We start from the raw sequence: 16,493 nt of genomic DNA, 5'->3' as shown, positions 1-16,493 counted from the left end.
TTCATATGGCAGGAACAGAGTCTGTCATGTTGACCACTGTGTTTCCAGCACGTTGCATAGTGCATCATTCCATGAGCTGACTTCTAAGTTACTGGGAGCAATCAACCAGAGATTTCTGGGCAGCACTGAATGCCAAACTGGAGTTGGAAGAATGAATTAGTAGTATGTAGGCCTACATGATTCTGAGGCTCCCTTCGGATGTTTCCTGCGGTCTGAGAGCAGCATAAAGATACCAAACCATGGAAATAGCAGACTCCTCAGACAGTGGAGCACGTGATTCAGCAGAAGACCTAAGAGTCTGGTAGCAAAGGGTGCCTCGGTAAGGTAGCTGGACAGAAGAATCTCACGTAGCCAGTAATGATGAGCGTGAACACAGCTAAGGTGATTATGATTGTGAAGAATAGCACCAAGTTGAGATGTGAAGAGGTGAAGCAGACTTTCCATGACAAGATCTGGAGAGATGCCGAGGTTGCTAAGAAAGATAGCTCAGCATTGGTTAGAGGGGAAACACAGGAGCTAGGTGCCAGAGCATCAAGAGGTAAAAGCAACCTCGAAGTTCCTTCTAATTATCATTTAGCCAGGTTAATATTATGAAAATGGTGACTGGCACAGTCACTTATCATTGTCTGCCCCTGCTACGTATGCACGATCTTTAGCTGCTGCAAAGTAAATTAATTCACATCATTGCTCACCACTGGGGGTTCATGTTTACATTGGCTCACGGAGCTAATGTAATTTTTAAATTAAGCCCCACTAATAGTCAAGTAGTAAAATCATGGCGCTCTCTCTCCTTTTTCCTCTAGGTACTGGGCTTCTGGACTATGAGGATAGTAGAGGTAAATAGGTTAGAAGTTACTAGAGAATTAATAAAGGAATGAATTATTAGAACTTTAAAAATGACTTGTTAAGTCAGCACATCTTTTGCTGTTATAATATCCAACCGTGTATTAATCTGTCTATATTACATATACATTTAATACATATGCATACACAAATATGTATAAAAATGCAAAATACAAACACATATACAAATAAAATATATATACATTGAAATTAGTGGTGTGTGTGTGTCCCTGAAAAAAAGTAGACAGTGACTTATGGACGCTTCATAACAAATTTCTGGAGAAGTTTTACTTCACATAAACTTTATCATTATTCCTCATTCATGTCAGACCATATGTCTTGATTTGGGGGACAGGTCATAACTTTTTTTTTTTTTTTTGTCCTTTTTGAGACCGGCTGCACTGCGCTCAGCCAGTGAGTGCTGTGAGCGCACCGGTCATCCCTATATAGGATCTGAACCCGTGGCAGGAGCGCTGCTGCGCTCCCAGCGCCGCACTCTCCCGAGTGTGCCACGGGCTCGGCCCCATAACTTTATTAATAGTAAATAGTTAAATTCAGAATAACATCATTTTTTGTCTTAAATCAAGTGGGGGTAGTATGGTGTACAGATATTAGTACTATATTCAGAGTCACAAAATCTGGGTTTAATATCCAACTCCTTCCTTAGCTAGTCTCAATCTTTTTGAGCATCAATTTTATCTTCTAAAATGAGGATAGCAAGTTTTGTTTATTTTACATGTACTATTGCATTTAATCTTCATGGCAACATGTGAATTACATACCGGATCCTCATTTTAAACATCCAGGAAATTGTTTCAGAGAGAAACAATCTAAGATCTTGGGGTAAACAAGAACTGGAAATGAATTTTTTAAAATATTCTTAGGAAGGGGAAATATCTGTCACTAGGGACCTATGGTTTCCTCTCAGTATCCCTTTTGTGAGAAAAAATGCACAATGTGCATTTGTGTGTGTGTGTGTGTGTGTGTGTGTGTGTGTGTGTGTATATATATATATAATTATAGAGCTTATTTAAAATAAAACTTCTCCAGAAATTTGATGATTATGAGAGGACTACAAGGCACTGTCTAATTTTTGCAGAGACACGCACATACCGCTGATTTTTTTTTTTTTTTTGTCTTTTTTGTGACCGGTAAGGGGATCGCAACCCTTGGCTTGGTGTCGCCCGCACAGCGCTCAGCCAGCGCACAGGTCATCCCTATATAGGATCCGAACCCGCAGCGGGAGCTCCGCTGTGCTCCCAGCGCCACACTCTCCCGAGTGAGCCACGGGGCCGGCCCCATACCACTGATTTTAATGCACCACAGCTGTCCTTAATCCTCATACCCCAGCCCTCGCCGATCTCTCTCAACATCCACTCACTTGGTCTGCTCATGGATGTGCCCTCTGCTCTCCCTCTGACCACTTCTATCTTCAGAACTCATGAAGAACCACTAGAGCCATCTCATTCCTGCGAGAGGCCCCTAAAATTGTCCATATTAGGCCCACCAACCAAACAATAACTATGAAGTTATAGGGCTACAGATGTGGAAATAATTACACACACACACATACATACATATACAAATGAACACACACACATACTAGAAGCATACAGATCCCCAAGAAGTGAAGAAAGAAAAGAAGACGTGGCTTGGTCACTCTGCTGGCTGTCCATGCCTCACTCTTGAACTCTTGGTCCATTTCTCTGCTTCTTAACTCTTTGATTCATCTGCCATGAACAAGGGTGAGTAGCAAAGGGCCATGGCATCCTCTCTTTCTTTTCTGAAATGGAACCCAAAGAAAATGGGAATATCTGGGAAAGTAGCAAATCTCTTAGTAGTTGAATTTAGACTAATGATAAATTTATCTCTTGATGAGCTGTTGGCAAAGTAATCTGTTCTTTTTTTCTTCTTTCCCCAAAGATTTTTCTTCTCAGAGATCTAAAAGAGGAAAAGGTAAACAGATTTTCATCTAATAAGAAAATAATGCAGACATACTTGTCAAGGTAGAATCCCATTGTTTTCATCTTTTCTTTTAGGACTCCGACATGCATATTCAACAGAAAGTGGTAAATAAATTAGACATTGGATTGCTAATAAATTAATACAGAAGTTCTGTCCACGAGAAATTAAGAATCTTTTATTTTTTCTTCAATCCTCTAGAAAGTTCATATGATGACCAAGGTAAGTATATTTAGAGATTACGATAAAATTAAAGGAACATTAATTTTTCTTTCTGCCATAACATGAGGGGCTGTAAAATGACAAGAAATCAAAGTACCATGTAGATTATTCCAAAAATGTTCACAAATGTTCACCTTTGTATTATGAGGCACCATTCTCCCTGATGCTATCCATTTTCTCTCCTATCCACCTCCTAATCAGTTAACAAAAGTAATCTAGAGAGTGACATCAGCAAGACGGCAGAATAGGGGATTTGTACTGTCATCTTCCACAGAAGCAGTGATTTAGACAACTATCCACAGATAAGAGTACTTTTGTAGGAGCCTAGGAGTCCAGTGGAGAAGTTCCAACACAATGTTGGATTATAAAATCCTAGAATAGATGCATGAAAGAGGGTAAGAAGAACACTTTCACTTTACTTGCATTACCCCTCCCACAAGGTGGCACAACTTAATGCCAAGAGAGGTACCTTTGACCCACAATTTCTCCCATAGCAAAAAGCAAAAGAGTAGTGAGTGACTTCCAACCTCCCCCCGCCATGCAGGATGCTGCCCAACAGGTCCATATCTTTCTTACCCCACCTTGAATACTAAGGTGATTAGCATGGCTGAGTGGTTGACAGAGGCTGGGAAAAGAGCCCACAGAACTCACTCAGTGATCTATAGACTCCATCAAGAAACCTACCCATGAGCCACATGAACTGGCCCACAAGCACTCCAAACATTCCATGCACCTCATCCCCCCCAACCCAGCCTGGCTCCCTGATTGTGCTCCCATAAATAGCAAGTGGAAGCATCTCACGCAGTTGGCTCTGCTCTGTGGGATTGAGAGAAGGTACACAAACTTGAGGATTCTAGGGCACCACCCTAGGGAATACAAATGGGAGACTCTCAGGGTATGGTCTAGCTTTGCAAAATCAAGAGAAGACACACATCTTAAAAAATACCACCCAAGAGGGAATAAGAGCTGTAAAGAAGGTGCATCCATAGAAAAGGTGTGAGAGAGCCTCAAACCCCTAGCCATGCCTTTGGTAAAAGTATTCCTCTCCCAAAGATGGTCAATAAATACTAGACAGGGTGACTGTTTCTTCAAACATGAAAAGTCAATGCACGATTTCAAAGACATGAAAAATCAAGAAAACATGACACCACCAAAGCAACACAATAATACTACAGTAACCACCACCACCCCCAAAATGGTGATTTGCCTGAAAAGAAATCTGCAAATTGCCTGACAAAGAATTCAAAATAATTGTTTTAAGGAAGCTCATAAAGGTACAAGAGAACACAGGTAAACAATTGTTGGGTGTCTCCAGTGGCCGCACAGGACCCCAACAGGTTTTTCCTTTCCCTAGAGGGTTGGAGCCAAAGGGATTGCCCTTTTCTACCCCCAAGATGTGGGGCAAAAAGAGATTCCAAGAGATGGGTGAGCATGCCACTGCTCTCCCAGATAGGGAACAAACACATACACATGCAGCGGGGGTTCTGTCAGGCAGTTACATTTATTGTAACACAAAAGATCATATTTATATGCTTAGCAGGCGGGGATTTTCAAGCTTAGGCCAATCCTTGAAAAGGTCAAATGTGCACATGCCTTGCCTCTCTATGCTTAGCCCTCCCCCTTAACTTCCCTTGTGGTCCACCTTTTATCCGTTTAGGCCATCTGTTGTTTTTGCGTAGAAAAAGGGTGCAGTCCCATAAACAATTTAATGAAATCAGAAAAACAATATGAACAAAAGGAGAACTTCAACAAAGAAAAGAAAGCACAAAAAGAATCACAGAAATTTTGGAGCTGAAAAATATGAGTGAAGTTAAAAAAGCAATAGAGAGCTTCAATAGCACATGGGTCAAGTAAAAAAAAAAAAAAGTGAAGTTAAAGACAGCATTTTAAATTATCCAGTCAGAGGAGGGGGTGAAAAAAACAATAAAAAGGAATGAAGAGAGCCTACAAAATTTATGTGATACCATCAAGAGAATTAACTTTTGCATAATGAGAGTCTCAGAAGGAAAAGAGAAAGAAAATAGGGCAAATGCTTATTTAAAGGCATAATGACTGAAAAATTCCCAAATCTGGGGAGAGAGATGAATATACAGGTATAAATTTCTTTGGTCAGATTCAATCCAAAGAAGACTTCACCAAGACATTTTATCAAACTGTCAACAATCAAAGATGAAGAATGAATATGAAAAGAAGCAAGAGAAAAGAAGCAAATCACAAGAGAACATCAAAAAGGCAATCTGCATTTCTAAGCAGATATTTTATAGGCAGGAGAGAGTGGGATGATATATTTAATGTGCTGAAAGAAAAAAACTGCCAACCAAGAGTACTTCACCCTGCAAAGCTGTCCTTCAAAAATGAGGGAGAGATAAAGATTTTCCCAGATAAACAAAAGCTGAGGGAGTTTAACACCAGGAGACCTGCCATACAAAAGAATGCTAAAGCAAGTTCTGGGGTACAATCTCATGTTTTGATACATATATTTGTTGTATAATGATCAGGTAAGGGTAGTTAATGTATCCATCACCTCATGCATTTATCATTTCTTTGTGGCAAAAACATCCAAAAGACTCTCCTCTAGCTATTATGTAATATACAAAACTTACCTGTTAACCATAGTCACCCTACTGTGCAATAAAACACCAGAACTTATTCCTTCTAATTGTAATTTTGTATCCATTAGACAACCTCTCCCTCTTTTCCCTTTCTCCCCTCCTCCCCAGTATCTGATAACCACTGCTCTATAATGCCAGTATGAAAGTTAAAATGAAAGTATTAAAGAATAACTATAGCTACAATGATTTGTTAATGGATATATATAATATAAAAAGATGTAAATTTAGTCAACAAAAATATAAAATAGGTGGAAGAGAACAAAAATGTAAAATTTAGTATGCAAAGTTAAGTTGTTATCAACTTAAAATAGACTATTGAAATTATAAGATGTTTTACGAAAGCCTTATGGTAACCACAAATGAAAAACCTACATTAGATATACAAAATAGAAAGAGAAAGAAATCAAAGGAGATCACTACAGAAAATCATCAAATCACAAAGTAAGACAGTAAGAAATGAAGAAGGGAATGAAGGATCTACAAACAGCCAGAAAGCAATCAACAAAATAGCTATAGTACTTACCTATGGATAATTACCTAGAATGTAAATGGATTAAATTCTCTAATCAAAATACAGAGTGGCTAAATGAATTAAAAACAAGACCCAGCTATAAACTACCTACAAGAGACACTTCAGCTTTAAGGACACACATAGATTGAAAGAGAAGGAATGGAAAAATACATTCCACACAAATGGAAAACAAAAGAAGCCAGAAGAGACTATAAAATTAACAAGACTGAAATCATGTTAAGTATCTTTTCTGATCACAATGGTATAAAACTAGATATCAATAACAGGTGGAAAACTGGAAAATTCATAAGCATGTGGAAATAAAACAACACCCTCCTGAACAACCAAGGGTCAAAGAAGAAGAAATCATAAGGGATATTATAAAATATCCAAAATAAACAAAAATGGAAGCACAATATACCAAAACTGATAAGATATAGCAAAAGTGGTTCTAAGAGGAAAGTTTATAGAAATAAGTATTTGCCAGAAGAAAAACAAGATCTCAAAATCCCAATGTTATATCTTAAGGAACTAGAAAAAAAAAACCCAAAGTTAGTGAATAGAAGACAATTACAAAATTCAGAGCAGAAATAAATGAAATAGAGATTAGAAAAGCAATAGGAACTATCAACAGCACTAAGAGTTGGTTTTTAAAAAGATAAAATGGACAAACTTTCAGCTGCACTAAGAAAAAAAAGAAAGGACTTAAATAGAATCAGAAATGGAAAGGAGATTTTATGACTGATACCACACAAATACAAGGGATCATAAGAGACTACAATGAGCAAATTATACACCAACAAATAGGAGAACCTAGGAAAATGGATAAATTCCTAGGTACACACAACCTCCCAACACTGAATTGTAAAGAAGTAGAAAATATGAACAGACCTACAATGAGTAAGGAGATTGAATCAGGAATTTAAAATCTCCCATTAAAGAAAAGCCCACAACTATACAGCTGCACAGGTAAATTCTACCAAACATTTAATAAGGAATTAATACCAATCCTTCTCAGACTCTTCCAAAGAATTGAAGAGGAGGAAGGAACACTTCCAAACTCATTTTACCAGGCCAGCATTATCCTGATACCAAATCCAGGAAATGACACTACATGAAAAGAAAATTGATGGCCGGTATCCCTGATGAACATAGATGCAAAAATTCTCAACCAAATACTAGGAAACCAAATTCAATAGCTCAGTAAAATGATCATAAATCACGATCACTCATTCTTACTCCTGGGCTGTAAGAATGGTTCAAATCACACAAATCAATATAAGTGACAGAAAGTGAAGGGGAAAAATTATATTACCATCTCAATAGATGCAGAAAAGGCATTTCCAGAATTTAACATCCTTTCATGATAAAAACTCTCAGCAAATTATGTATAGAAGGACAGTACCTCAATATAATGAAGACCATGTGTGACAAAGACCACAACTCACATCATATAATAGGACTCCCAAAAATTCATGGAATAATAGTATTAAAAGATAAAAATAAAAAATATAAACTTTATTTCTCAACATAAGATCCGTCAAGTTCAAGATACTTCTGTAAGCAGTGATACCAGCCATTTAGTCTATCCCTAAAGAACTGAAGTTCCTGGGATTTTAACTATGTCAGTGTAGCTTTTCTTACATTATTAACTGAAGAAAAAATGAGTGCCCTTTAAAGATTTTTTAAGATTAGGAAAGAGAAATAGTCAGAAGGAGCCAAATCAAGACCGTAAGTTGGATGCCTAATGATTTCCCATCAAAACTCTTACAAAATTACCCCTGTTTGATGAGAGAAATGAGCAGGAGCATTGTGGTGGTGAAGGACTCTGGTGAAATTTTCCCAGGTGTTTTTCTGTTAAGGCTTTGACTGCCTTTCTCCAAACACTCTCATGATAAGAAGATGTTATTGTTCTTTGGTCCTCCAGAAAGTCAACAAGCAAAATGCCTTGAGCATCCCCAAGAATGTTGCCAGGACCTTTGCTCCTGACCAGTCCACTTTTGTTTTGACTCTCCCACTTCCACCTCTTCACAGCCATAGCTGTGATTATTCTTTGTCTTCAGGATCACACTGGTAAAGCCAAAGAAATGCTTCAGGATCTTGATCCCACTTGTTTCAAATTTTCATTGAAAACTCTGGTCTTGTCTGCAGCTGATGTGGGCAAAACAGTTTTAGCACCTATTGAGTGATAACTTTGCTGAACTTTAACTTTTTAGTCGAATTGTGCAAGCTGAGCCAATTGAGATGTCTGTGGTGTTGGCTGTCCTTTCTGCTGTTAACCATCAGTCCTCTTCAATTACGTCGTGAATAAGATTAATTCTTTCCTCTCAAATTAATGTGGATGGTCTTCTGTGGGCTTCATCTTCAACATTATTTGTGCCTTCTTAAAACGAATTATCCCTTTGTAAACTACCAACTTTGGGGGGCATTGTCCCCATAAACTTTTCATAAAGCATCAACAATTTCACCACTCTCCTACTCAAGCTTCACCATACATAAATTTTTTTATTTCCTTCATTGCTTGTGAGGTGTACAGTTTGTTATTTCGATACTTGCATATATTGTATAATGATCTAATCAGAACAGTTAGCGTATCTATCATCTCAATGTCATTTCTTTGTAGTTACAACTTTCAAGATCCTTTTTCCTGGCTATCTTGAAATATACAATACAATGTTATTAGCTATCATCACCCTACAGCACCAGAACTCATCCTTCCTATCTCACTGTAACTTTGTACCAGTCTACCAACCTTTCCTTGGACCCCACCCCTTTCCCTTCCTCTGATAAACACTATTCTATTCTCTCTCTTTTTTCCTCTCCCTTTTCAATTATTTTTCTTAACTGACCCATGATAATTGTGCGTATTTATGGAAAACAATATGATATTTGGGTACATTCATACTGTGTGCAGTGATCGTACAGGGTACTTAGAATACCCATCACCTCAAGTATTTGTCACTTCTTTGTGTTAAGAACATTCGGCATCATCTCGACTAGCTATCCAAAGATACACAGTACTTTGTTGTTAACTGAAGTCTCCCTTTATTACTATAGAACACTAGACCCCATTATTCCCATCTCTCTACTATTTTGCAGCCACTGACCATTCTCTTGCCATCCCTCCTCCCGCTTCCCCACACTGGTATCCAGTAAACACTATTCTACTCTCTACTTCTATGAGATCAACTTTTTAGCTTCCACATATGAGTGAGAACATGTATTTCTCTCACTGTGCCTGGCTTATTTCACTTAACATAATTTTCTCCAAGCTCATCCGTGTTGCTGCAAATGGCAGAATTTTGTTCTTTTTTATGGCTGAGTAGTATTCCATTGTGTATATATACCACGTTTTCTTTATCCAATCATCTGCTAAAGGACATTTAGGTTTGGCTTCAATTCTTGGTTAGTGAATAGAGCCACGATAAACACGGGAGTGCAGGTATCCTTTCAACTTGTTGATTTCCATTCCTTTGGGTACATATCCAGTAGTGGGATTGCTGGATCATACGGTAGTTCTATCTGTAGTTGTTTCAGAAATCTCCATACTGTTTTCAATAATGACTGTACTAATTTACATTCCCACCAACAATTTATAAGAGTTCCCCTTTCTCCACATCCTTGCCAGCATTTTTTATTTTCTGTCTTTTTGATAACAGGCATTCTAATTGGGGTCAGATGATATCTCAATGTGGTTTTGATTTGCATTTCTCTGATGATTAGTGATGCTAAGGGAACATTTTCTCCCATTCTGCAGGTTTTCTTTTCACTCTGCTGATTGTGTCCTTTGCTGTACAGAAGCTTTTTAGTTTTATAAAATCTCATTTGTTAACATTTGCTTTTGTTCCATGATTTTGAAGTATCATTCATATTCATAAAATCTTTGCCCAGACCTATATCCTCAAGTATTTCCCCTATGTTTTCTTCTAGAAGTTTTATAGTTTCAGGTTTTACATTTAAGTCTTTAATCCATTTTTAGTTGATTTTGGTATATGGTGAGAGATAGGTGTCTAGTTTCATTCTTCTGAGTATGAATCTCCAATTTTCCCAGCACCATGTATTAAAGAGACTATCCTTTCTCCAACGTATGTTCTTGAGTCCTTTGTCAAAAGTCAGTTGGCTGTAGGTACATGGATTTATTTCTGGGTTCCCTATTCTGTTCCATTGGTCTATGTGTCTGTTTTTGTGCCAGTGCCATGCTATTTTGATTACTATGAGCTTCACCATAAATTTGATGCTTGTCTTTACTTCAATTTTAGAAGAATTCATGTTGCTCTGATAGGGGCTTTTTTCAAACTGACATTTTATTCTTCTTAGTGCTTCAAACTAGATCTTGTTCATACATGTTATAACAAGTTAGCACAAGTTTATTTTGGAGCAAAAAAATTTGAAATCCATGCATTATTTTTTTCACAATATGCATTTTCCATGAACTTTTTGGAGACCTCTTATATTCAATGGTGAAAAACTGAAAGATTTTCCTTTATGATCAGGAACAAGACAAGGATGCCCACTCTTACCACTTCTATTCAACATAGTACTGGTAGCCCTGGCCAGAACACTAAGGCAAGAGAAAGAAATGCGAAGTGCTATCTCAGTCTAATGTGTCCCCCAGAGGTTCATGCATTGGAAAGTTAATCTCCATTGTAAGAATGATAAGAGGGTGGTAAATCCAATTATGGTATTTTAGAGGTGGATCTTTTGAAAAATGATTAGATTGTAAGGATTGCACACTTACAATGGATTAATCCATTGATGGTTTAATGTGTCGTCATGGGCATGATTATGATGGCTTTATAAGGAGAGTGAGCAAAAAGGTTAGCTCTCTCTTGCTGAGGTCATTCTCCATGTGACACCCTGCATTGCCATGGAGAGTCAGCACCCCCAAGAAGGCCCCCATCAGATGTGTTCCCTGGACTTTGGACTTCCCAACCTCCAGAACTGTAAGAAATAAACTTCACTTCTTTATAAATTACCCAGTTTCAGGTATTCTGTTATAGAAAACAGAAACAGACTAATACACAGGCATCCAAATCAGAAAGAAAGAATTAAAATTGTCTGTTTGCTGATGATATAATAGTATATAGAAATCCCCAAAGACCCATCAGAAAACTGTTAGAACTAATAAATTCATTCAGTAAAATTGCAGGATACAAAATCAACATACAAAATTTAGTAGCATTTCTATACACTAACAACAAGCTATCCAAAAAATAAATCCAGAAAATCTCATTTACAATAGCTACAAAAAAATTAAATACTTGTGAGTAAATTTAACCAAGGAAGTCAAAGATTTGTTCACTGAAAATAAGAAAACATTGATGAGAGATGCATATCTAGTTTCATTCTTCTGCATATGGATATCCAGTTTTCCCAGCACCACTTGTTGAAGGGGCAGTCTTTTCCCCAATAAAGATTTTTGTTGCCTTTGTCCAACATCAGATGTCTATAAGCCTGAGGGGTGATTTCTGGGTTCTCAATTCTACTCCACTGGTCTGAATGTCTATTTTTATACCAGTACTATGCTTTTTGGGTTACAATAGCTTTGTAATATAATTTGAAGTCAGGTAGTGTTATGCCTCCAGCTTTATTTATTTAGTTTTTTTCACTCCATATTTCTTTGGCTATTTGGGGTCTTTTGTTTTTCCATATGAAAGGTAAGATTATTTTTTCCATTTCTGGGAAGAATATCATTAGTATTTTGATGGGGATTGCTTTGAATCTGTAAATCACTTTGGGCAGTATAAACATTTTTACAATGTTAATTCTTCCAATCCAAGAGCATGGAATATCTTTCTACCTTTTTGTGTCTTCTTTAATTTCTTTCAGAAGTGGTTTGTAGTTCTCATTGTAGAGGATGAAAAAAATTGAAGAAAATACAAATATATGGAAATATATTCCATGTTAATGGATTGAAAGAATTATCATTGTTAAATTGTCCATGCTACCCAAAGTGATCTAAAGATTCAACACAATCTCTATCAAAATTTCAATGGTATTTTTCACCAAAACAGAATAAAAGTCCTGAAATTCATATAGAACCAAAAAAGACCTCTAATAGCCAAAACAAGCTTGAACAAGAACAACAAAGCTGGAGGCATCACACTACATGACTTCAAAATATACCACAAAGATATAGTAATCAAAACAGAACAATACTGGCCTAAAATCAGACATACAGACCAATGGAACAAAATATAAAAGCAAGAAATAAACTCACACAGATATGATTAACTAATGTTCAACAAAGATGCCAAGAATACACAATAGAAAAAGGATAGTATCTTCCATAAATGGTACTGGGAAAACTGGATATTCATATGCAAAAAAAAAAAAAAATGAAATTGGCCATTATCATACATCATACACAAAAATCAACTCAACATTGATTAAAGACTTAAATATAAGACTTGAAAACATAAAATTCCTGTAAGAAAACAGGGGAAAACCTCCATGACATTGGTCTTGGCAATGATTTTTTGTATCTGACACCATAAGCACAGCAATAAAAGCAAAAATAAATAAGTGGGATGTTATCAAACAAAAACCTTCTCCATAGCAAAGAAAACAATCAACAAAGTGAAATGCCAGCTCATGGAATGGGAGAAAGTATCTGCAAACCATATATTCAATAAGGAGTTAATATCCTAACTGTACAAGGATCTTATAAACTCAATAGCAAGAAAACAAATTACCTGATTAAAAAATGGGCAAAGCACCCAAATAGACATTTTTCCAAAGAAGACATACAAATGGCCAATTAGTATATGAAAAGGTGTTCAACATCACTAATCATCAGAGAAATGCAAATCTAAACCACAATAAGATATCACTTCACACCAATTAGGATGTATAAAAAAGTAAGAGATAACAAGTTGTATTCGCCTGTTTCCACTGATTATAATAGAAATAATTAAAACTGGGTAATTTTCAGAGAAACAATATTTATTGCTTACAGTTTCAGAGGCTGGGAAGTCTAATGTCTAGGGAACACGTGTGGTGAGGGCCTTGTTCTTGGTGGTAGCACTACAGTAACAGGGTATCACATGGTGAACGGCTTGAGCAAGAGAGAGAGACACTAACCTCCTCACTTGCTCTCCTTTTAAAGTCATCAGAACCACACCCATTACCACCTGTTAAACCATCAACTTATTACTCAGTGAAAGGATCAACCCATTCACTAGGGCACAGTCCTCACAATCTAATCACCATCCAAAGGCCCCACCTTTCAATCGCCATAACTGGATTTTCCACCCTCAACACTGTCACAGTGGGGATTAGGTTATAATGAGCTTTGGAGGGACAAACATATCCAAACTATATCACAAGCATTGGTGAGGATGTAGAGAAAGGGAACCCTTGTACACTGTTGTTAGGAATGTAAATTGGTACAGCCATTATGGAAAACAGTATGATGGTTTCTCCAAAAAATTAAAAATAGAACTACCATATGATTCAGCAATGCCACTTTTGGGTATACAGTTAAAAGAAATAAAATCATTATCTCAAAGAGATATTTGCATTCCTATGTTCACTGCAACATTATCCACAATAGCCAAGATATGGGAACAACCTAAGTGTCCATCAATAGATGACTAAACCTAAGTGTCCATTGGTAGATGGATAAAGAAAATTGGTGTTTTTACATACAGTGGAATATTATTCAGCCTTAAGAAAAGAAGGAAATCCTACCATTTGTGACAACTTGAACGAACCTGGAAGACCTTATACTAAGTGAAAGACAAATACTGCATGATTTCACATATGAGTACGTGTAGAACCTAAAAGAGTTGAACTCAAGAGAAACAGAGAGTAGAAGCGTGATTACCAGAGGATGCAGTGTGGCAGAAAGGAGCAGATGTTGGTCAAAGGGTACAAACTTGCAGTTATAAAATGAATAAGTTCTGCAGACCCCATGTACAGCACAGTGACTATAGTTAATAATATGTATTGTATACTTAAAATTTGCTAAGAGGGTACACCTTAAGTATTCTCATCCCAAAAAGAAAAATAAAAGTGATAGATATGTTAATTAGCGTGATTGTGGCAATCATTTCACGATGTATACATATATCAGAACATCACACTGTATACCTTGAATATATATAATTTTTATATCAATTATACATCAATCAAGCTGAAAAAAAGAAAAAATAATCTGACTACTCAAGAGAAATTCACCATCCCAGATCTCACAAATACTAACCACTCAATGTGCCTTTCTTAAAATAAATGTTAAGAAAGCAATGAATAAATCCCTGGAAATTCATCACATTAGGGTATGACCTGTGCAATAAAATTCCAAGAGCACAAAGAAATGCTGCTATTGTTTACTGCTGTCATTTACATTTCCTGTTTTGTGGTTAGCAAACCTCCTCAGTAACAGTGCAAGAAGCTACCTCAATGTAAAGAATTTAAAGGTACACAGATAAGCAAAATGAAACTATGCACAATAGGAAAGGAAGAGAAGTAACATGTACTCAACACCTATTGTATGCTAGTCACTCTGGTGGGCACTCTTTGTTTTATTTTTTAATGTCTATGTACAACCCTGTCAAAGGTGAACCACCAAAAATCCCCCCTTGCCTGTCCAAGGCCTCCACTAGCCTACAGGTTGCTTTGGTGTACATTATGGAAAGTTGCTCCTTCCTCCAGATGGATGCAGCCCCAAACCAGGGACTTAACTTTTCTTTGTTTTGTTTGTGTTTTCAGAGGGATCCCAAAGAGATTACAGTAAGTATTCTCTCATTTCTCAACAAAAACTTGTTTCCCAGTAGTAACATTTCCCTAGATTGTAAATGCTTTAGAGAAAAGAGAAATCCTATCAGTTCATGTGAATACTGAGCAATAGATAAAGTCTCCTAGTACTGGTTTAGAATGACCTGTCAGTAACAAGCAAGTTTCCAAATTGACTAGAAGGAAAGAAAAAAAAAGAGAGGAAATGATGAGTGAGAGAAAAGAGAAGTGATAAAGATAAAGAGACGGGAGAGAAGGAAAGAGGGAAAGAAGGGAGGGAGGAATGAGGACAAAGAAAATGCAAGGCACAAAGTTTTATAGGAATAGCATCGGTCTACTAAAAATTAATCCCTTTTTAGAGATTGAAAGGATAAGAGATAGCTGGTGGGGGTGGCCTCCAGTACCCATGACCAGGTCAGTAATGTCTCTCTGGGCCTTAGAAGAGGTGACAATGACTGAGGCTGATATGCAAAGGTTAGGGATCCAAATTCTGATGATTCACCTCCTGTTTTTCTGTGTGTGTGTTTTAGCGTCATCAGCCAACTCCCTAGGTAAGGCCTTTGTGGCTTTCTTTCAATTTTACTGTCATCTGGTTTGCAAGCCCTGTTGTTTCTGTATTTGTTCTTTTTTTCTTTTAAAGAAGTTTTAAAAATAAAGTACAAAAATAATTAACATTTGTATATCCACATCCTAGATGTGACAACTGATATTTTGTCACATTTCTCAAATTACAGATAATGTTGAAATTCCTTTTGTCCCCATCCCTAGACCAATTCCACTCCCCTTTTCCCAAAGACTTACAAATGTATTATAAATCTTATAAGTGTATTTTCATATATCCATATAATCTTTACCTATCACTGAACAAAATATAGTATTGCTTTTTATGTTATTTTTAAAATTTTACTAAAATGGCATAATTCTGAAAGTATCATTACAACTTGCATTTTGCCTCCAAACCATGATATTGAAATATATAGAAATCCAGGTTATGCACTTTAATTGTTCAATAATATTCCAATTTATGAATATACAATATTTTTTCTATTATTTCCCCTACTGATGCATTCTCAATGTTTGTAATTTCTGTTATCACAAATAATGCTGCAAAGATTATCCTGAAGTAGATGGAAAACCATTTATCCAGGGTACATATCCTGAAGTGGAATTAATGAATCATATTGCATATAAATATTTATGTAATTTGTGTATATTTTTTATTTTACTAATTATTCAGTCGAGATCCATAGTAGTTACATAGAAGGCACACTAAAATACATAAAAGTTCCCTATTTCCCTGCATTAATAACAACCCAGATTTTGTCATACTTTCATATTATTGCCACTTGGATAAGTGTAAGATTTTTTTAACTTGCATTTCCCTGCTCATTCCTGAAATTGATTATCTTCTCATGGGTTTAGTCACTAGTTCACCTTATATGAATTGTTTGTTCATTTGCTTTACTCATTTATCGATCAGGTTATTGATCTTTAGGAATTCTTTATTGTTATGAAAGCTCAACTTTTTGATTTTGGTTTTTTTTTTTTTTTCTGAGTGACATTGTCCTTCTTTTATACTTTATTTTCCATTGAATGTTAGGAAGTCT

At 36.5% G+C, this 16,493-nt stretch overlaps 1 protein-coding gene across 1 annotated transcript in view; it reads left to right on the top strand.

Moving 5' to 3' along the window:
* Nucleotides 1–360: 360 nt before the first annotated feature.
* The window catches only part of LOC103607569 (uncharacterized protein C6orf10-like), a gene marked incomplete at its 3' end in the record, with an annotated part of 71,125 nt that continues 54,992 nt past the window's right edge, over nt 361–16,493 (top strand). The window contains exons 1-2 of the mRNA XM_008592061.1: nt 361–538; nt 3,007–3,027. Coding sequence (XP_008590283.1) covers nt 361–538; nt 3,007–3,027 — 199 coding nt within the window. The remainder of the gene's footprint in view (nt 539–3,006; nt 3,028–16,493) is intronic.

Source organism: Galeopterus variegatus, unplaced genomic scaffold (genome assembly GCF_000696425.1).
Source record: "Galeopterus variegatus unplaced genomic scaffold, G_variegatus-3.0.2 Scaffold7545, whole genome shotgun sequence".
In the NCBI taxonomy this organism is placed as follows: Eukaryota; Metazoa; Chordata; class Mammalia; order Dermoptera; family Cynocephalidae; genus Galeopterus; species Galeopterus variegatus.
Note: the sequence above shows the minus strand (reverse complement) of the source record. Positions and strands in the feature narration are given on the sequence as shown.